This window comes from Mobula birostris, chromosome 11 (genome assembly GCF_030028105.1).
Source record: "Mobula birostris isolate sMobBir1 chromosome 11, sMobBir1.hap1, whole genome shotgun sequence".
Classification (NCBI taxonomy): domain Eukaryota; kingdom Metazoa; phylum Chordata; class Chondrichthyes; order Myliobatiformes; family Myliobatidae; genus Mobula; species Mobula birostris.
In genome coordinates, this window is record NC_092380.1 from 51,597,747 (window position 1) to 51,621,395 (window position 23,649).

At 41.0% G+C, this 23,649-nt stretch overlaps 1 protein-coding gene across 5 annotated transcripts in view; it reads left to right on the forward strand.

Moving 5' to 3' along the window:
• The window catches only part of dgkza (diacylglycerol kinase, zeta a), a 480,046-nt gene that overhangs the window by 413,182 nt on the left and 43,215 nt on the right, over positions 1-23,649 (forward strand). For all 5 annotated transcript variants that reach the window (XM_072272235.1, XM_072272236.1, XM_072272233.1 and 2 more), the window contains one exon: positions 3,994-4,028. In XM_072272235.1, coding sequence (XP_072128336.1) covers positions 3,994-4,028 — 35 coding nt within the window. The remainder of the gene's footprint in view (positions 1-3,993; positions 4,029-23,649) is intronic.

A 23,649-nucleotide genomic window follows, 5' to 3' on the forward strand; every position in this document is an offset into this window, starting at 1 on the left:
CACAATAGATCAACAGCGGATGCAATCATGTTGGCTCTTCACTTGGCCTTGGATCACCTGATCAATACAAATACCTAGGGCAGGATGCTGTTTATTGACTGTATCTCAGAGTTTAACACCATCATTCCTACAGTTCTGATCAAAAAGCTTCAGAACCTAGGCCTATGTACCTTCCTCAGCAACTGGATCCTCAACTTCCTAACCGGAAGACTGCAACCTGTGCAGATCGGAAGTAACATCTCCACCTCACTGACAATCAACACTGACGCACCTCAGGGATGTGCGCTTAGCCCACTGCCCTACTCTCTCTACACCCATGACTGTGTGGCTAGGTACAACTCAAATGCCATCTATAGATTTGCTGACGATACTACCATTGTTGGCAGAATTTCAGATGGTGACGGGAGAGCGTACAGGAGCGAGATATATCAACTAGTTGAGTGGTGTCACAGTAACAACCTTATACTCAGCATCAGCAAGACCAAAGAACTGATTGTGGACTTCAGAAAGAGTAAGACGAGGGAACCTATACCAGTCCTCTCAGAGAGATCAGAAATGGAAAGAGTGAGCAATTACAAGCTCCTGGGTGTCAATATCTCTGAGGATCTAACCTGGACCCAACATATCAATGCAGCTACAAAGAAGGCATTGATAGCAGGTATATTTCATTAAGAGTTTGAGGAAATTTGGTATATCACCAAAAACACTTGGAAATTTCTTTAGATGTACCATGGAGACTGGCTGCATCACTGTCTGTTGGTGGGATGGGTGTCTACTGCACAGGATTGAAGTATGTAAGCTGAAAGGAGTTGTAAACTTAGTCAGATCTATCAAGGGCACTAGCTTCCGTAGTATCCAGGTCATCTTCAAGGAGTGATGCCTCAAAAAGGCAGTGTTCATCATTAAGGACCCCCATCATCCAGGTCATGCCTTGTTCTCATTGCCACCATCAGAAGCATAAAGACCCACACTCAACGCTTCAAGAACAGTTTTTTCCCCTCTGCCATCCGATTTCAAAATGGACATGCAACACATGAACACTACCTTACTACTTTTTTATTTCTATTCTTGCACTACATATTTAATTTAACTATTTTATTATATATATATTTACTGTAATTCAGTTTTTTTCTATTCTGTATTGCAATGTACTGCTGCTGCAAAGTTAACAAATCTCACGACATTTGCCAGTGATATTAAACCTGATTCTGTTATTCTGATCGAGTGGGTAGCCATAGCCTTTTTCCTAAGGTGGAAACGACTATTACCAGGGAGTGAAATTTTAAGGTGATTGGAGGAATGTATCGGGGAGATGTCAGAGAAAGGATTTTTACACTGAGAGTGATGGGTGCTTGAAATGCTCTGCCAGGGGTGATGGGGTGCAGATACATTAACAGCATTTGAGAGACTCTTAGAAAGACATTTTTCTTAGAAAGAAAATTGGGGGGTTATGTAAGATTGATCTTAGATTATGTTAAGAGGTAGGCACAATATCCTGGGCTGAACAGCCTGCATTGTGCTGTAGTGCTCTACACTCAGCTGCCACTTTATTACAGCTGGTCGTTAATGCAAATATCTAATCAGCCAATCATGTGGCAGCAACTCAGTGCATAAAAACCTGCAGACATGGTCAAGTTGTTCAGTTGTTGTTCGCGCTGAACATCAGAATGTGGAAGAAATGTGATCTACTGTAAGTGACTATGTCTGTGGAATGATTGTTCATGCCAGAGGGACTGGTTTGAGTACCTCAGGTACTGCGGGTGATGTAAGCTTGTACCTGTCTGGACCACTGAAGTACACGATCCTGGCTACATTGGAGTACCATGTCTGGGCATTACATTTTCAGGACCTTGAAGTGTGCAGACTAACAGAATGGTATTATGCTTGGAAGGTAAAGTTATGAGGACACATTGCTTCAATGTGGCATGTCGCATTCTGATTAAAAGATTTAAATTGACATGGCCAGCTTTCTGTTACCCCTAACAGAACACTGGGATTTTCACACTCAGTGGTCTCTGGCGTTTGAAGGGAATGGTGTGAAAAACAAAGAGACATCCAGAGAGCGATCAGTTTGTGGATGAAAACGCCTTGTTACTGAGAGAGGTCAGAGAAGAATGGTCAGACTGGTTTAAGCTGACAGCAAGGCAACAGTAACTCAAATAACCACACGTTACAACAATGGTGTGTAGAAAAGCATCTCTGAACACAACACGTCAAACCTTAAAGTGGATTGGCTACAGCAGCAGAGGACTACAAGCATACATTCAGTGGCCACTTTATTAAGTATCTAATAAAGTGTCCAAATTGTGCATGTTCTAAAACTTGGATTTAAGCACTTTTTACAGAGATGAAAATATATGTGGAGAACCATTTCCCGAAAGGGATTTTATAGTTTGAACATGGAAGATAAGTTAAAGAAAATCATGCTTTCTTATCTCCATATCAGTGTCAAGATGCAAAGGGCATATGATGTAAGCTTGTACCTGTTTGGACCACTTAAGTACAAGATCGTGGCTAGATTGACATGGCCAGTGTCCTGTTACTCCTATGTAAGATCCAGGCTGTATCCCTCAGGTCCAATGGTGGAACCAAGTCTTGTGAGGAGTCGCTGCATTATGCTGAGGAAATTGCCTGCCCAATTCTATGCTAGCCATACCTGCCATAGGAATTATGTCGTATTAATTTGAATGGCCTTGAAAGAGGAGAAAAAAGACACATTACTTATGCTTTTATCAGTTCAAGTTGTTTGAAAGTATTTTAGTTATTAGCTTTGTAATTAAAATAGATTAATAGTTATTTAAGTCTCTCTTAAGACATCTGATTAAAAACTTTTATATAAAGATTCCGGGATTGTTTCTGGTCAAAGGCTGTCAGGTGCGACAAGGGAGAGACCTCAGTGGCACATAGCCCAAGACCTAGCCTTCTCTAGGTTTCAAGGCCCAGTATGATTGCCCTTCCAAGTCCTGTCTAATTAAGTGCAGGCAGGCAAAGATGATGAGCAGCTGAGTCTGGTTTGCAGACCAGGCTAAGCTCAATTTGAACCAAAATGCTAACATCCAAGCTCAAACCATCCAGCAGGGAAATCAGCTTTCACACAAAAGCAGTAAACATTTGAGACTCGCCCCTCAAAAGATCTAGAGATAAAAGTTCAATCGAAATTCCTGTGCCCGTAGAGCTTGTACTTACGATAGGCAAGAAACCATGGGGATCCTCTGGAATGACAGATAGGACCCAGATACTGAATGGTGATTCATCTGTTCATTATGTTTCTACATGAATGAGGAATACACATTTCTGCAGATGCTGGAAATCCAAAATCATAGCATAAGACGCTGGAAACACTCAGCAGATCAGGCAGCATCTGTGGAAAGAAAACACAATTAATATTTCTCTTCTCTGTTCTTGTCCCTGCATTAGTTAAACCTTGTGTTTGTTTAGCGCAACAGTTCAAAGCAGCAACGCTAGTCATCTCTGGCTCAGAGAAGAGGTTTAAATTATTTTCCTCCATAGATGCTGCCTGATTTGTTGAGTTCTCCCAGCATTTTGTGTGTATTGTTCAAGATTTCTAGCATCTGTGCCTTAAATTTGTAATTGATAATTTTTGTTCTGTTGAGAGTTGGAGTTAAAAGTGTTACATATTAAACATAGGAACATCAAATGCTGTCCCTTGACCTGAGCTGGGGAAAAACTGTGCCAGCTAGTAATCCTGTCTATGAGTGAGTCACTATACAGATTTAAAATTGTGTGTCTATGTTGCCAGTAGCATACGGTACTTCAGCCTCCTTTGCTGTAACTTCATGCCTTCTCCTCACCGACAGCTCAGCCCAACAAGGTAAAAATATTTATTGGAATGTGTTTCTTTACTGCTCTGAGAGATATACAGACATTGGAGATTGCAGCCCCATTGTGCTTTCTTGTTGAATCTTTGATATTGAGAGTAATGAATGTTAAGTGAATATATTCTCATATTTTGATTTAATTTTTATTTTGCAGACCTGAGGATGCCAGCACATCAAGTGCAAGTTCAGGTAAGGATACCTGATTTATGTCACTACCTGAGAGTGTTTAACAGATCATTATCTGAGAGCAACAATACTTCAGAACCACAGCTGCTTTCTGCAGCACCAGATTAGCTCTTACTGTGGTATATCAATAACAATCATGTAACATGCCTTGTTGTATCATAAAATTGGAATAACAATACTGTGGCCTTGTAGTAACACCAAAGTATTCCTTGCTCAGTGTTTCATTATCACTTTTTAATATCCTTTAACCTGTTATGCTAGTTGCACCCTGTTGTTTCATTGACAGTATTGATCCTTTACCCTGCTGATTAACTGTATTTTATTTCACCTGCTGTTTCATGATCATTACTGTACTCCTTTCACCACTACTTCAGTAAGATTTTTAGCTTCCTTTCAACTGTTCTGTGAGACTGTAGTATCACTTGCTCTGATGTTACAGCAACTCAATAATACCTCTCGTCTTATTGTTTCAGTAGCACTATAATATCCTGATGTTTCACTAACACCATAACATCTGTTACCTGCTATTTCAGAAATGTAATCCTTTACCCATGCTGTTTAAATAAGATTACTGTTTCCTTTACTTTGTAGTTTCAGTAAAACTATAAAATCACTTAGTTGATACAGCCAATTTTTCAGTAAGACTAGTGTACCTTATCCTTTTTCAGGAACACAATATCTGTTGCCTGCTATTCCTGAAGCTGTGCTGTATCTCTTTTTCCTGTGCTTCTATAATGCTACAGTATCTCATATGCTTCAGTATACCTTATCTTATAATATCAGTAATTTAGGACTATTCCCTCCCCTTGTTCTGCTATATAACACCGGAGAATCAGCTACATCTGTGATGCTGCTATGGACAGTTCATGGGAGCGGAACCATTTTAAGATAAGACAACACTTTATTTATGCCAAAGGAAATTATTGTTGCAAAGTAATGCAAAATGGAAGCATTCATATGTGAAAAAATGCAAAATGTGCATTAAAAAGTAATAGTGAAAAATACAGATGTACAATGAAACCATACACTTATATACTGAAGGAGGAGTTGCAGAGTCTTATAGCAACAGGAAGAAAGGATCACCTGTGGCGTTCGGTGGAATCAGCCTGTTACTAAAGGTGTTCCTCTTTGTCCAGTATGTCATGGAGGGGTGAGATGGATTGTCCATAATGCTGTGTAGCTTTTGCAGCATCCTCCCCTCAGACACAACCACCAGGGAATCCAGTTCCACCCCCAGAACAGAACCTGCCTTCCTGACGAGCTTAACGATCTTCATGTATACAGGTGTCCCCCGCTTTTCGAACAATCGCTTTACGAAACCTCACTGTTACAAAAGACCTACATTAGTACCCTGTTTTCGCTTTCAGAGGGTGTTTTCACTGTTATGGAAAAAAATCAGCGCGCGAAAAAATCGGCGCGCGATAAAAGGCAGCGCGTGCCCCGAGCAGCAACTCTCCCCCGGATTCGGAACTGCATTCTAGCCGGCATTGCTTAAACACGTGCCTGTGAGCAGCCATTTACAAGATGAGTTCTATGGTATCGGAAAAGCCTAAAAGAGCTCATAAGGGTGTTACACTTAGCGTAAAACTAGACATAATTAAGCGTTTCGATCGTGGTGAACAAAGCAAGGACAAAGTGAGATTGGCTTGTGGAAGCTGACGAACATGATGTTGAAGAGGTTTTGGCATCCCATGACCAAGAACTGATAGATGAAGAGCTGATGCAATTGGAAGAAGAAAGGATAACAATCGAAACCGAATGCAATAGCGAACTGAACGTGAAGCAGCTGTGTGAGATTTTTGCGGCAATGATAAAGTACGACTTTAATTTTGAAAGGGTGCGTAGGTTTAGAAGATATTTGCAGGATGGTCTGAGTGCTTACAAAGAACTGTATGATAGAAAAATGCGCGAGGCTCAGCAGTCAAGCAAGCCTTCCACATCAGCCACAGCAGACGACGAATCTCGACTTTTGACACCGAGGCGGGCAGTCATAGGAGAAGATGAGCTGCCTGCTGTAATGGAAACAAATGACGAGATGACATCCCAGTGCCCACCACCCCAACACCCAGGCCGCGGACAGATACCGATTCGCGGAGAATGCAGAGGTAGCTGGGAGACACCCAGCACATCTTTAAGAAAAAAGCCGAAATAAACATGCTAAATAATTAGGTGCCACCCGACACATAATTGTCGGCCCATATCAGAGACAACGTAATCGGAAATCGGCATTGATCTGGGCAGACAATTACGTGCCGGGCGGCACCTAATTAATTAGCTTGTTTATTACGGCTTTTTTCTTAAAGATGTGCTGGATGCGTCCTGGCTACCGCTGTACCCCTGCATGCTTCGCGGCAATGTATCGGTCGGCAGCCTGGAGGGTGGGGGCCACTGCACCACCCCAACCTGCGATGACTCAGCCTAACACACCATCATCAATGTGCTCGGCGCTGAAACAATTCCGGTAAGTGATACTACACTGTACATACATTATTTCTACTTTATATCGGCTGTGTATTTTTACGTGTTATCTGGTATGATTTGGCAGCTTCATAGCTTAAAGGTTACTGGAGAGCGCTTGTGCAGTGTTTTTACCAACAGCGCTTGCGTGAGATTTTCTGCCAACGGCGCTGGCATGATATTTTCGCTGCGGAGAACAGTGCAGTAATGATTGTGGAAAAGTATTTCTACTTTATATAGGCTGTGTAGTTGTCATATCATTCCTGCTTTTACTATATGTTACTGTTATTTTAGGTTTTATGTGTTATTTGGCATGACTTGGTAGATTATTTTTGGGTCTGCGAACGCTCACAAAATTTTTCCATATAAATAAATGGTAATTTCTTCTTCACTTTATGACATTTCGGCTTACGAACAGTTTCATAGGAACGCTCTACCTTTGGATGGCGGGGGAAACCTGTACTATCGTGTTAATGCTACTTTTCTGTCAGTTGCACCACCTGTCATTTATGTTATGTGAAGAGGTTCCATAGAATAAACATTTAAATCAGGTAATATTTTGTGGAAATCATGGGTCACATAGTTCTAGGACAGCACAGTGGCATTGTAGGTAGATCTGTTGCATCAGAGCTCTAGTGACCTGAATCCAATCCTAACCTCCAGTGTTGTCTATGTGGAGTTTGTATTTTCTCCCTGGGCTGTGTAGATTATCTTCAGATGCTGCAGCTTTGTCGGACATCCAAAGATGTGCAGGTTAGTAGATTAACAGGCCACTGTATTTGCTCCTCGATTAAGTGGGAGATGGGAATATCAGGAGCTGTTTATGGTTTATTGTTGTCACATGCTCAGACATACAGTAGAAAAACTTTGTTTTGTATGCCATCATTACAGATCACTTCATAATATCAGTACATCGAGGTACTCAAAAGAATGCAGAACATAGTGTTATAGATACAGAGAAAGTGAAGTGCAGGCAGATAATAAGTTACAAGGTAGATTGTGAGGTCAAGAGTTAATCATATTGTACAAGAATTCCATTCACTAGTCAAATCAGTGGGTTAGAAGTTGCCCTTGAGCCTTGTGGTACACGTTTCCAGGCTTTTGTGTCTTCTTCCCAAAGGAGGGCGGGGAGAAGAGAGAATGTCTGGGATGTCAGGTGACTTTGATAATGCTGGCTGCTTTTACGAGGCAGCAAAAAGTGTAGGTAGAGTCTGTGGATGAGAGGCTAGTTTTTGTGATGTGTTGAGTTGTGTCCACATATCTCTGAAGTTTCTTGTAGTCTTGGACCCATGCCAAGCATATAAGAGCAAATAGATGAGAATGATATTTGATGGTTGCCATGTTTTATTTGGGGTGAAGGGCCTGTTTCCATTCTGATTCACTCTGTGACTCCATTTGGTGCTGTTGGGTTAATATCACATCCATTGGGGCAGAACACTCTCGATACAGCTCCAGCCTTGATTTGACGCTGAAGCCCTTGGAATACTGTGTGAACGCACAATCTTCTGACGCTGGTGAACCAAAGACATTTCTCAAAGCGTATCTAACCACCATTGAAGTCTCAAGGTGCTGCACTGTTTGGATTTTTCTAAATCGCATTTTAAATGGCTATTGATTGTCAGTAAGTGACAGAGGTGTATCTGCATTGGTCATTTTGACCAACATTGCTTGGGAACATCAGTCTGTGATTCGCAATCACATACCTGAGCACAGGAACTCTGTCAGACACAATTGTTACAGGCAATGAGCATTCTTCTACTGTAACTGACAGATAGCAGCCTCGAGCAAGGTTTTGACAAGTTCTGGACAAGCCTGGCTCAGCTGAATGACTCCCAACAGTATAATTAGCATTCTTTCTTCTCAGTCGGCACCTAAGAGGGAGCTTGAGCACTGTAATCAATTTCAGGTATGTATGAGGAGACTTTGGAACAGGATGAGTGCAGTAAGCTTGTAGTGCATCCTTGGTGAGGGAATTTTTTTATAATCCATGGTTATGAATCATGAACTATCCACAGTCGCCATCAGGCTGGCAGTGAACAGTATGTGTTAATGGCATTAATTGCAGTTTGCATTTTTACTCAAATTTTCTTTCCAAAAGTCACTGTTGTGCAGTTTTAAAAACCAACAGATATTCGTATTTATTGGTATCTTCATTGTCACGGAGAAAATTTACTGAAAGCTGTTCCATAATGATATTCTGGGAATCCCTTCACCATGTTAATGACGGTGTATTTGTAACCTTCCCAAGGACAACTGGAGATGGAATGGGCAATACATACAGCCTTTCACAGCAATACATGCTTTATAAAACTAGTGATTTGGGGAGGATAGGTGGGAGCTTGACAATGTTAACCCACAGTAGGTGCACTGCAACTGCAGGTTAGGAAGAAAGGAGATTGGAAAGAGGTACTGCCATTTACAATAGCTTGTTGCAATGAATATTTTAGTGAATGGGAAGACCAAAGTGGGATAATTATAGGCTATATTTAGAACAGAGATGAGGGGACATTTCTTTAGCCAGAGGGTGGTGAATCTGTGGAATTCATTGCCACAGACAGCTGTGGAGGCCAAGTCATTGGGTGTATTTAAAGCAGAGTTGGATAGGTTGTTGATGAGTAAGGGCATCAAAGGTTAAAGGGAGAAAGCAGGAGAATAGGGTTGAGAAGGATAATAGATCAACCATGATTGAATGGCGGAGCAGACTCGATGAGCTAAATGGCCTGGTGCTGCTCCTTTTTCTTTTGGTTTTATTCACTGACCATCATAGCCTGGGAAAATGGCAGGGGAGTAAGGAACTGAAAAACTTGAGATAGGTGGGATGAAAGTTCCTTGAGGACCCAACAGGCTCGAAGTGAAATATGACAGAACTCGGCAACACGAATGGGACAAGACAGAAGATATGAATGAACAATTGAAGAAACATACGAATCCCAAAAGGTGTGGAGTTCAGGGAGGAGTGGGTTTCATCATAGGTATCTCCAATCCTGTCTCACCATTATGAGCGCAAACACGAGGAATTCTGCAGATGCTGGAGATTCAAGCAACACACATCAAAGTTGCTTGTGAACGCAGCAGGCCAGGCAGCATCTCTAGGAAGAGGTACAGTCGACGTTTCAGGCCGAGACCCTTCGTCAGGACTAACTGAAGAAAGAGCTAGTAAGAGATTTAAAAGTGGGAGGTGGGGGGGAGATCCAAAATGATAGGAGAAGACAGGAGGGGGAGGGATGGAGCCAAGAGCTGGACAGGTGACTACACCTCACCATTATGAGGTGTACTTTCCTTTTGCCTTTACTAGCCGGAAGTCATACACGGGAGCATTTCCAGCTGGAGGGCATTGAGAATGGTAACAATGTCCTCACTGTCAGTCAAGAATAGAGTAATACCAAGGCTGAAAGTCTACAGTACAGCAGAAAATGCAGTACACAGCGGGTCAAGCTACATCTCTGTAGAATGAAATGAAGCTGATGCTTCAAAAGGATGAATTGTTAATACTATTCTGGTTGAGGATGACCAAGGCCAAAATCAAACCTGGTCCAACATTGATTGTTATCACATCACAAAGAATTTACACTTGTCCAAATGCAAGATAGATTAGAGCAATTTATCTCATTGTCATGGTGTGCTCTCGGAGGACAAGGCTGGACGTAAGTGCGGAGAAATGGTAGGCTCTCGGTCACGGGGAGCACTGACAACGATTCGAGCTAAGGAGTGAAGGACAGCAGGCTCACAGCTCGAGCCAGGAGAGGAGGGTGACAGATTCCCCATGAAGAGACTGAATCAAGAAGTTAGATGTAGGAATGCCAGCAGCGTCTCAGAGGAGTGACTGAGCGACAGCACGAGACAATTCATTCTCTCCAATGCAATGACTCCACTAAGGCACTGAACGAGGATCATAGAATGTGGAAAGCACATGGCAACCACGGTTAAATTGACAAAATTAAATCAAAGGCACGAGAACTTAACAACTCTATTTAAGATAACAATTAGTATATACGGGTGCTCAAAAACCCAAGAAGCTCAACACTCTACAGTAAGCCGCAGAGGCTGCAGGGCTCATGACACTCATAGGTTTTCTATTGTACAAAATGCAATAAATGGAACATAAATTATCAACTACCTCACACTCGGGTCATGCAGCATTTAGTTGGTTAATGTATTACCAAATTGTCTCCCCCAGCTTAATTTCACAGCAGGAAGAAATCAAATGTAGCACTTCAATGGCTGGTACCCTTCTGGTGCTATTGTATCATCATTGCAACTGCCAACTGCCAGTGGCAGATGTGTAATCACAGTATATTTTGCCCTGGTGTTAGAGCATGTACAACACGCCTACAGAGATAATCCATGTTTAGAAAAAATATCTATAATTATTCTCCGAGAGAGTTTTACTGTGGGTTCAGATAAAATATATGTTAAAGTGTTGCAGATTGATTACATTTTCTTTTATTGGCTTATGTGCTAATGCAGTACAACACTTGATTAGAATGATTTGTGGTACCTTTACATGTTGATGATATATTGGCTGTATGTAGATTAGTACCTTCAGCTGATTCATAAAGTTCAAAGAAAATGTATTATCAAAGTACATACGTGTCATCATATACTGACTTGAGATTCATTGTCTTGCAGGCATTCAGAGTAGAGAAGAGAAATATATAATAGAATCAAGGAAAAAATACACACAGAGACTGAAAAACAACCAATGTGCAAAAAAAGACAAATAAATAAATGCAAACATAATACTGAGAGCATGAGTTGTATAGTCCTTGAAAGTGAGTCCATAGGTTATGGAATCAGTTTAGAGTTGAGGTGAGTGAAGTTATCCACGCTGGTTCAGGAGTCAGACTGTTCAAGGGTAATTACTCTTCCTGAACACGGTAGTGTGGGACCTAAGGTCCTGTATCGCCTTCACGATGGCCAGGATAGTGGGGGTCCTTGATGATGGATGCTGCTTTCTTATGGCAGTGCTCCTTGTGAATGTGCTCAGTAGTGGCCATTGCAATTCTATAGCCACTGCCCTGCTTCCATTGACCACCCCTTTGTTGTCCATACCTCTGGTGCCTTGCTCTTGAGCCTCTGCCTGTAAGGAGGCAGGAGGACAGCTAGATGATCAGATTTCTCAAGTCTAGGGATGGAAAAGTAGACATTTTTGATGTTAGTGTAGCAATGGTCGAGCCTGTTGGATCCGCTGGTGCTGTAGGTGATGTGCTGATGGTAATTGGGCAGAGATTTCTTCAAACTAGTCTGATTGAAATCGCTGACACGGATGTGAAAGGCCTCAGAGAAGTCTATTTCTTTTTTGTTAATCGTGGCACACAATACGTTGAGTGCTTGCTCAATGTTTGGCTTTGGCAGTATGTAAACTGCAGTCAGAGTAAGAGCAAGAAGCAACTCCGGATGAGATGGCTTGAGCCAGGAAAAAGAAGTTGGGTAACAAAAGATTTACATCTCAGTAAAGCACCTAAAATATTGCTAACATTTCCCTCCCTTCTGTGTTTTTTATTGCTGTAACAAATAAAATGGGTTAGAGAATAATTTTTGACGTAAATTGTTTCTGCTACCAGTGAGAAGCTGTGCAGCAGTTGGCCTCATCTTTATATTCCCTATCGTGAGCTAAAGTTGTCTTTTGAATCTGTGTAGGCTAGGGCATTATGTTTGTTGTAATGCAGTTGAATGTTAACGCCCAGTTCCATCAAATTGGTGGGATTCGCAGACACACTCGACTGCCTGACCATGAATTGGCAATCTAGGTCATTTTTCTCTGCATGAATTAATATCATCAAGCAACATCATTAGAACAGGTTATCTGGTCATTTACCTCTCTCCTGTTGGTTGGACCTTTCTTTGCACCAATTAGCTGATGCATATCCTGCAACAGAACTGTGGCTACACTTGGAAATGCAATGCTTGTTAGACATGAGTTATGTGGGACACCAGAATGGTTTTTATAAGTACTTATTTATAAGCTGAAAATGTAATTTCAGTTTTATAAAGTTTGTGGGGAACTTTTTAATCAGTGCATTGCGAAAAAGTTTTTAATACTGTGGAACTGTATGTTCCAATCAGTACAGAAGACAATTAGCCAAATTTTAAGGCAAGAAAAGATGCAAAATGCAGCCAACTTCTTTGATTCTGTAGCCTTGACTGTAGTACAGCTTTTAGGTAATGTGCTTTTAAAATCAAATCAAAGTACACACATCCCTTCAGCCTTGCAGGATGTGTGGTTTCTAGCTCAGCTGTCAAAGCTGAACATGAGCTAAAAGGTTTCCCAGAGGAATGGATAATAACCATTGCTTTCCAGTCCACAGGGACTCTCATTAAAGAACACAAAACTGCCAACAGAAAGCTTCAAAGACAGACAAAAGTAAAGCAAATAATCAGTTATGTGCTTATTCAGAATTTCTCATATCCGTATAAAAATTGATAATGGTCGGTCATTTTGTATCAACAGGAGAGTGCATTCAATCCTGTATAATTCAGAATAGTTTTTCTAATACTTTGCCTCTTGTAATATAAGCCTAAGACATATTTAGTATAGCTGTTATCTTTGTTCTCGGGAGCTGGTCCTGATAGTGACACTAAACCTGGAACCACAACCTGGTGATGATAAAGAATCAGCAGTATTTGTGTGGAGGTGATTTTGAATCAGTTACTATCCAATGCATTACCAGCCTTTGTCTTTCAAGACATAATGAGCTCATCCAGATGATCAAGCCATTACTGATGATGGACAGTGAAATCTGTCACCGAAGTTCATTCTTTGTCCTTCCTGTATTCACTACTTGTTTGACATGGCGGAGTGCAGATTCATCAGTTGAGGGAGCAGTGATGTTAATAAGACCTAGGAGCAGAATTAGGCCATTTGGCCTACCGAGACTGCTCCACCATTCCATCATGACTGATTTGTTATCCCTCTCAACCCCATTCTCTTGCCTTCTCCCCGTAACTTTTGAAGTCCTGATTAATCAAGAATCTATCAACCTCTGCCGTAAATATACCAATGACTTTAGTTATTTATTTATTGAGATACAGTGCAAATTGGCCCTTCCAGCCTTTCGAGCCGCGCTGCCCAGCAATCCCTCCGATTTAATCCTAACCTAATCACAGGTGAGTTTACAATAACCAATTAACCTAGCAACCAGTACATCTTTGAACTGTGGGAAGAAACCGGAGCACCCGGAGGAAACCCACACGGTCATGGGGAAAAAGTACAAACTCCTTACAGGCAATGGCAGGAATTAAACCTGGGTTGCCTGTAGGGTAAAGCGTTATGTCACCCACCTTGGATTTGGACTTTACCAGACTTGTCCTACGCAACCATCTGTGCCAAAAAAATTCCACAGATTCACCGCCCTCTGGCTAAAGAAACTTTTCCTCATCTTTGTTCTAAGACCCCCAGATTAAATGGGGCTTTTCTTTGCATGTATTTGAGAATTTATGGAACCTTGAGGCACTTCTGGGGATTCCCAGGACCACTGTCTCCAACTGTATATCTTTGTATCACCATCTCTGGTGGACTGTTCTGTTGTCAGTACAACACAAGCCCAGGGGCTGTGATGAAGGAGTCTGGGATATAAGTGTGATTCAATGAGCATTATTGTCAGCTTTTTGGTTGGAACGTGTCCCATTTCAGGAACAAGTTCCCAGATATTTTTCAGAAAGTTTTTAAGGATCATCTAGGCTAAATGTGGCTTTGTTCTTTTGGCACTCACTGCCTTTGTGGATGCCAGATCATTTATCTTATTTTATTATTTTTTGTTATTGCTGTTTCATATTTCTGAGCAGTTTACTAGGCCATTCCATAGGGAAGATAAGTGTCATTTACAGTACATGGATCTGAAATTGTATTTTGTTTAGACAGGTAAGGAAACAGGTTTCCTTTCACAAATGGACATTAGTGAATCAGGTAGGATTTTAGAAAAACACAAAATGCTGAAAAACATACACCAAAAAAGTGAACAGTTGACGTTTCAGGTTGAGACCCTTCATCAGGATTCAGGAATCCTGATTACTCTTTTCCACGTCGACTATGTCGACTCTTACTCTTTTCCATAGAGGCTGCCTGGTCTGCTGAGCTCCTCCAGCATTTTGTGTGTGTTGCTTGGATTCCTAGCCTGCTCAGATTTTCTATTGTTAGGAATTTCTATAAGTCTGCTGTGTTTCATTATAATTACTCAAGAGTATTTCATTAATTGGCTTTGCTTCTCTCCATCTAATATGGCAGAAATTGATCTTGTGTTTCTGAACCTTTGGGGTTCAGGCATCTTGTCAGCCAATCCCCTACATTACCTTTTGGTACAGCAGGACAAATTCAATATGCCATGTTGTAAATTACAGTCCTCTACAGACCTCAACACTATGCTTTTATTGTATTTTTCTCTGCCAGACAAATATGTATATAGGTTGTGCAGTAGTACAAGTATATAGCAGGCATTATTTAGTGCACTAGGACTCTGTCAGAAGGGAAGAATTTTTTGTAACAATGGATCATTTATTGGATTCCTTACTCCAGGCCAGTAAAGAGTGCACACTTAAGCCAAGATAGGAACCATGACTCCTTTTACCAAGCTGAAGAGAATATACAGTATATTGTGCAGCAAAGCTTTTATGTAGGCTCTGTTGCAGTGCCTTTGACTCGAAACATTAGCTATGATTCCCTTCCCACATATGTGGCCAGACTCACTGAGTGTTTTCAGCATTTTCGGCTTTTATTTAAATTTCCAGCATTTGCAATGCCTTTGGTAATCATGAACTTTTAGGATGCTGATGGTCATGATTATCCTTGGATGGCGATTTATCTTTGAGTGTTGAAGCTAAGTAATGAACCATGCTTTCCCATTTCATTATGAACTATTTGTATGAGTGAAATTCTGGAGCGGAATTTAGAATTTAGGAACAGAACATCTTGAGTGTTCGAACGTTCAGTTGTGGCTGATCTGTGACCAAGTTTACCCTTTGCACAATATCCTGCAAAATGTTTAGTTCACAACATAGTGCCATCCTGAGATCTAAAATTGACATTGACCTGGTATAAAACCATTTATGTAAGACTCCCTAATATCTGCTGTCCTTTGTATGTAGAACTGATTATTAATGGCAGCTAAAAGCTTTGCTTCTAATGCTCAGCCACTTTCCTAACTAGATGAATCATTTAGTTCCATGGGCTTCAGCTTTTATCTTACACTCTCTTGTATCTTTTGTAGTTCTCTGTAAATAAAATCTGTGGGCATTCACCTGCCTATTATTTCAGTCACTGTTAAATCAGGTTCACTAGACATGGCCTGACCTTTTCATGCCATGCCAAATCACTGTGTTCATCTGAAAATTTCGGAGGTATTCGGCTTCTTTTCTAAAAAAATAGATTAGTATGAATGCTGTATTTCTTTTGTATGAAAAGTTAAGCAAGGATGGTGAGACGGACAGGGCTGCAGTTCAGTGCAGTGAAGGATATCATTCCTGAGAGTTTCAGGCTTCCGTGAGTTTTATTTAAGCAATGGCACTTAAACTTCAGAATTAGGCTTTTACTCGATTGACATTTTATTTCTGTAAGATTAAGTTTATTGTTCAGATACTATTACTCACTTACTTTAGATTAGTGACTGTTTCTGTTTGTTGTGGCAATGTTTCCATTAGGGAATCATATATCATTGAAAGAGCCATTCCATCTGTGCCAGCACTTGAAGGAGCAGTTCTATTAATCCTACAATTTACTGTTCCTGCAAATTTTTGCTTTTTCAATACGCAGCCAATTTTAAAACTTTTTGAACCTGTTTTCACACCCTGTCAGGTATCAGATTCCAGATCATGCAGACTGTAACATAAAGAAATGTTCCTCATCTGCCAGTGTTTCTGTAATGCTCCCAGCATTAACCAGACTTTACTCTCCATATCCTTTTCATGCCCCATCTCCCACTCTGTTCTATTAGAATTAAGCTACAATTCACCAGCTTGTCTTCCTACCCTCATTTAGCTGACATTTTGAACAGTTAAACTTTTCTTAGTCCCTTCTCTCAGCACCCACAGTCACTTACTGCTAATCCAATATGCTGCCACCACCTCTTTTCCCAAAACCCCCAACTCAGACTCCTATTCCTTTTAAGTCATTAAATCACTATTGCCTGTTAAATCTGTGTCAGTCTGTCCTGGAACTCTGTGGAATTGTTCAAGACTATCTGACCCAAGATAGCTTCTATGAAAATCCTAGTTGACAATTGCTGTAACAAAGGTAACCTGTCCTTCAAGTACATTTTGTATTTGACTACATAGACCTCTTATAGCACTGTGTAGTATAAAGAGAGGTGGTCTATCAATAGGACTTGTACAGCTGGAAAGTGCTATCTGTAGTCATCTCCAGGAGACAACAGGAGCTTCCATAATATTGATGTATATTGCTGACTAAGTACCAACCTATGATTCCATTACTTACATGACATTTGTATTTTTGCATTCAAATGTACCATATTTTCTACTGTCGCAATGAGGGGCTGCGCTTAACTCGGTTCATTATTTGAGTTCTAGTTAGGTTCTCTTCCTAAGCCTTCCTAATCTCTGCAATTCCCCAAGGTCTTTACTTCATACTACACAAGAGCCATGAACTTTTCAACAAGTTATTGATTCACATAGACACCATAAGATTCAGGAGCAGAAGGCTATGCCTCAAGTTAGCTGTACCAAGCCAGACAAAGGCAATTCAACTTGTCTAACAACGGAGGAACTCAGCAGGCCAGGCGATGTCCAGGAAAAGAGTGCAGTCAACGTTTCGGGCCGAAATCCTTTGCGTATATTGCTCGGATTTCCACCATCTGCAGATTTTCTCTTGTTTGTCTCACAATGGGTCAGCCACAGACAAAGGCAATCCAGCTAGTCTCTCACAATGGGTCATCCACAGACGAAGGCATTCCAGCTTGTCTCTCACAATGGGTCAGCCGCAGACGAAGGCAGTCCAGCTTGTCTCTCACAATGGGTCAGCCGCAGATGAAGGCAATCAAGCTTGTCCCTCACAATGGGTCAGCCTCAGATGAAGGTAATCTAGCTTGTCCCTCACAATGGGTCAGCCTCAGACAAAGGCAATCCAGTTTGTCTTCCAAGAAGCAAACACTGGAGAGCAGCACTGATGGGAGAGCCAGCCCCCAGCCCCTAGCCCAGCATGGATTACAGTAGGCCTGCCATGCCTCTGTTCTCTACCACACAGTCCCTGGTGCCTCCTCCCCCGGATTGCTGTAATTGATGACGCCGTGGTCTGAGCGTCTAGAGCACGCAACAACCAAGGCCACACAGCAATGAACTGGATATGCAGTATTTTGTATTTGACAATGTCCAACAGGGTCTTGTGATCATTCAGAAAATGTTTAAGACACACATTTGCACTATCTGTTGGACCCAGAGACAGGCCACTTTAGCCAAGCGCGCTACCATCTTACCAGAAGATCATTGGCAAGACATAAAAGGATATGACCTAAATGCATCAGCATGTGATTAGTGTAGATGGACAATAATGCCAGCGTAGATGTGATTAGCTGAGGGTTCATTTCTGTGCTGCACAACTCTATTACTCTAAGATCAAAGTTACAAACTTCAATCCTTGTCCCTGCCAATTGAATGATGCTAAACTAAACTGTTTGAAACTTTGCTCTCATATTTCTTCGTAAAGTGATTGTTGTGACTGTCAGTGAAAGCCACCAGAAAGACATGATGCTGGTAGTATAAAAATCTTTATTCAGCTTACACAAGCTATGTTTATATACTGATGATCAAAGGACAATGTATCCACAATGCTTCCTTCGATTTACATATAATTTTCAAATAGCTAGATCTTCACACCAATGCTTCAGATACCCAAAATGAATGTTAGTCACTGTTGTCTCTAACCCGCATTCATGCATATGCAGACATCTCAGGTCAATAGAGAGTTTCCTGGTTTGCAGTCAACCCAAATCTGGAGCACCAGGAAGAACATTATTCTGAACAGCATTTTAAATTCAATCTACAGTCCACATTCAGATCTGAAGACTGGTCATTGCTGAAATTAATATTTTCTATATTCATAACTCCAGAATATGCCCTAACAGTGACTATTTCTGACACTCCCTGTTGGCAAGTCCATGATATCATCCATCAGTTCACTGTGAGGTTGTGGATTCCATCTTTCTTGTGTGAACAGGAATAGCTAGTTCTCTTAACTGAGGAAGTGTGATCCCATTACTCTGCTTCATTGAGGAGTTATCCCAGTCCAATGGCCAATGTCCATTCCCCATGCTAAAATAAAGAGCTTGTTCACCATCACTCTACCACTTACTGGAACTTTATGTAAACAAATTTACAGCCACATTTCCTGTACTACGTGCATAAGGCATCGTTGGTTGTGAGGAGCTTTGGGGTAGGCTGGCAAGGGCTTGAATGGCACAATGTAAGTACAATGCTTTTTAGTTTACAATGCATTGTAATTATAAGAGTGGCAAGGTACAGACTGTAGTTCTGCTCCCAGGGTTGAGATGATGAACTGGTTACTGGAATTTATGTGAGTTGCAGTTTAATACGAGTAACACAATAAAACATAGAGTGTAGGAAAACTGTATGATCTTGCACATGATGAATTTTCAAAGTTCAATGTTAAAGTAAATTTATTATCAAAGTATATATATGTCCCCATAGACTATCCTGAGATTCATTTTCTTACAAGGATTCACAGTAAATAAAAAGAAACACGATAGAATCAATGAAAAAAAACGCACAACAGAGACAGACGAACAATGTGCAAAGGGCAACAAGTTGTGCAAATACAAAGATAACTAATAAAAATAGCAATAAATATTGAGAACACAGGTTGTAGAGTCATTAAAAGAAAGTCCATTGGATGTGGAATCAGTTCAGTGTTGGGGTGATGATTCAAGAGCTTGATGGCTAGGGGTAATAAATATGCTTGAACCTGATGGTGTGGGACTTGAGGCTCCTGTACCTCGATGGCAGCGCGAGAAGAGAGCATGGCCTGGATGGGAGAGGGGGATTCTTGATGATAGGTGATGCTTTCCTGCGACAGTGCTCCTTGTAAATGTGCTCAGTTGTGGGGAGGGCTTTACCCGTGATGGACCGGGCCATATTCACTCCTTTTTGTAGATAGTCTCCACTGCGCATCTATAGAGGTTTTAGATGACATGCCGAATCTCCTAAGAAAGTAGAGGCACTGTCATTCTTTGTAATGGCAGTTCCATGCTGGACCCAGAACAGATCCTCTGAAATGATAATGCCAAGGAATTTAAAGGAGAAGTTTTACCTTTAGAGTACCTTTTTAGGTATGAAGGTTTTGAGGTAATGATCAAAAACACACATTCCCCTCTGAAATGTGGTAAGTATTAATTAACTCTCTACATGTTGTGAGAATTTGGAGATTAGTTGGATTCACAGAAAGCAATGGGCTTCTAATCTCTTCCTACTTTGTATTTAGTTTTTGTTCCAACTTTCCCTTGTCTGAGTAGATAGCTTCCTTTTTTTACTGAACTCTGTGCATTCTCGTCCTAATTCCTGCCCCAACAAACAGCTTTCCTTCACAGCCCCCACAAGCAAGTGAGGCCCCAGCACCAACTAGTCAAAAAAAAGTTTTAATTGTCTCTAGCCTGGAGCTAAACATCTGGTGAAATAATGCCTTGCCACACCAAGCAATAATCAGATGTGCTTGTCAGCTTGAGGAAGCTTAAACAGCAAACACAAAAGCATCTCCCCCCCCCCCCCATAACAGGTTGCAGGCCAAACCTAGTAATCTTGTTTCCTCCACCCCCAAGAAGTTCTCCCTCCCCTGCCTTTTTGCCTGTCCATCTTTTTGAAGGACAGTACTGTACAGGGATTTTTCTATGATTATGATTATGAAGACACGTAGTCCTCTTTTATGGTCATTTAGTAATGCATGCATTAAGAAATGATACATTATTTCCTCCGGTGTGCTATCACAAAACACAGGACAAACCAAGACTGAAAAGATTGACAAAACCACATAATTATAACATATAGTTACAACAATGCAACAATACCATAACTTGATGAAGAAGTCCATGAGCACAGTAAAAGTTCAAACTCTCTCAAATGTCCCACATCTCACGCAGACGGGAGAAGGAAGAAAAACTCTCCCTGCCATACCGACCACCATCCGACTCTGAGTCATCCGAAAACTTCGAGCTCTGATCACCTCTCTGACACCGAGTTCTGAGCGCCATCTCTGTCCGAATGATTCGACCCCCTTCTCGGTCGCCAAAGTCAGGCAAGGCCAGGGATTTTGAGGCCTACCCTCCGAAAGATTCACGACCACACAGTTAATATCAGAATTGGGAGCAACAGTATATGTGACAGGAGGTACCATTTGTAACGTGATTTTTCTGTTCCATAGGAATGTGTTGGGCAGATGGAATCAGTTAGGGGACAAGGAGGGGTGGAATTGGGTAGGTGGTCAGTGGAAGAAGACAAGGAAACAAATAGGCCAACTGAGGCAGGTGAGGCGAGGGTGGAGGTTGATTAGCAGGGATGCAAAGGCCACATCTATTGGAATCTGATAAGTATGCAAGTTGATAATGGGGAGTTGATGGAGGGCAGAACCACATGGGGAGGGGGATGAAAATAGATAATTTAGGACTTGAGGAGAGATGTAGGGAACAGAAATGACAGGACTGGAGGTAGATCACAAGGAGAGAGACGGGAACACAGGAGGTAAAGGCTACCTGAAATCGGAAAATTAGATGTTCTCCAGGCTTGAGACAATTAAAACTTTTTTTGACCAGTTGGTGCTGGGGCCTCACTTGCCTGTTATTCTGCGAGTTTGTATTATGCCTCCACAGATGTTCCTCCAGCAGCTTATTGTTTGCTCCAGAATGCATTCTCTGGTCTCTGTGGTTTGGTCTCATAGTCTTCCCTGCTTTTTATTTTAGCATTATACATGTAGCCCAGGAAAAATACACACTCGGGACAACAAATACTTTTTCGGGTCTTTAATTCCTTTGTCTGTTTTAGATGTTTTAATGCAGAAAGAAAGTATCAAAATAAAAACAACAAAATGGATTAAAAAAACACAAGTTCCTGCTGTTACAACCTCAGCTTAATTTCAGTCCACACACTTGTGTATCAACTAGTTACGTATGCAGTATGAAAATAAATAAAACAAGATATACAAAACCAATATGGTAGTGACAATTCTAAAAAGCAATGCAAGCAGCATTAGAATCGCACCAACTCTGTCTGGTACACAAGACATCATACACAACATCATGTATGTGTATGATGTCTTGTGTACCAGATATCAACACAAGATCAAAAATATAAATAATTATACACAACATTAATATACAATGTTGTATATTGTATAATATACAATTATACACAACATCAAAAATATAAATAATTATAGCTCATCTTAACTAAGAGATATACTCACTTTGGCACACGTGCTTAACTTCCAAACACGTATAGGCTAGACCCTGAAACAAATTCTCCTCGCTCGCGCTATGTGAATAGAGATTAACACATTCACATTGCTCTGTTACATTCACATTCAGTCATGAAGCAATAAAGTAAGACAAAAATAAACTTTTACCAAAACTTTAAAAATATATTGCCTGGTAGTTAAATTACTAGAAAGACGAACTTACTAGGCCAGTAAGGAACTTAGCACAACCGCCACAATCCACATGTAAAACATGTCAAAAAATAATATTCACCTGACAGCTGGTTACATACGTATTGAATCAGTTTGACCAAAAACTTTTCTGTGATGATGGGGTTCTCAGGAGGCACTGATGTGGACTATCCACCTTCTGATTTGTGCAACTGCTTCAGCATTGTGTTCGCAAAGCATGTACTGAGCTCCAGCATCACAGAGGGCAGAAATATTTTCTTGGAACCTTCTCAAGCTAGCTGCTAAATTATTCACCAGCATTTATGACAGGATGTAGCAGGCTGAAGAATTTGATTTGGTCCATTAGTTGTAGAATTGCTTGGCTCGTAATGAAGTATCTCTTCATTTTTTTCAGTTGGAGATTCTCTTCCTACTTAATACTGCAGAGTGTGCCAGTTTTGAATCTCATTCTGATTTCTAATTTAATAAGCATTCCACAGGTTAACAAAAAATACTGGAAAAGTTGGCAAATGTTGCAGAGTCAATCAACCACTATACCCCCGAAATGAGATAAAAATTCAAGTGATACAGGCTAATGTTAGAAAATAAAATCTTTTACTCTGGAGAAAATTAATTGATATTGCTATTGATTACAAAAAGTTTACCTCACCAGTATCTGAGGCAGACACTGAAGGTGTTAGGACTTATTCTGCAATTATGATGTATAGCAAATAGTAATTTTAACACCGGCCAGTCTCCTGACTGTTCAACTCTGAACAGTCAGGACAATGAACTCTGAACAATGGCCTTTCATTTGACTGCGGAAGCCTGCATATGCATGAATGATGGGATTTAACATTCATTTTGGGTGTCTGGAGTGCAGGGGCGAAAAATCAGAATCAGGTTTATTGTCATTCAGGTATGTGTTGTGAAATTTGTTAACTTAACAGCAGCAGTTCTATGCAATACATAATATAGAAGAAGAAAAATTATAATAAAAAGGTAAGTAAATCAATTACAGTATACATATGATATGATTATGAAGACACGTAGTCCTCTTTTATTGTCATTTAGTAATGCTTGCATTAAGAAATGATACATTATTTCCTCCGGTGTGATATCACAAAGCACAGGACAAACCAGGACTGAAAAAACTGACAAAACCACATAATTATAACATATAGTTACAAACAGTGTAACAATACCATAACTTGATGAAGAAGTCCGTGAGCACAGTAAAGTTCAAAGTTTCTCAAATATCCCACATCTCACGCAGACGGGAGAAGGAAGAAAAACTCTCCCTGCAATGCTGACCACAGTCCGATTCTGAGTCATCCGAAAACTTCGAGCTCTGATTAGCTCTCCGACACCGAGTACTGAGTGCCATCTCTGTCCGAACGATTCGACCTCCTTCTCGATCGCCAAAGCAGGCAAGGCCGGGGATTTTGAAGCCCACCCTCCGAAAGATTCCCGACCACACAGTAACGACAGCAGCGGACAGGCATTTCAGAAATTTCTCCAGATGTTCCTCTGTGCTTTCACATCCATTCTCCATCGAATCAGAATTGTCCACGG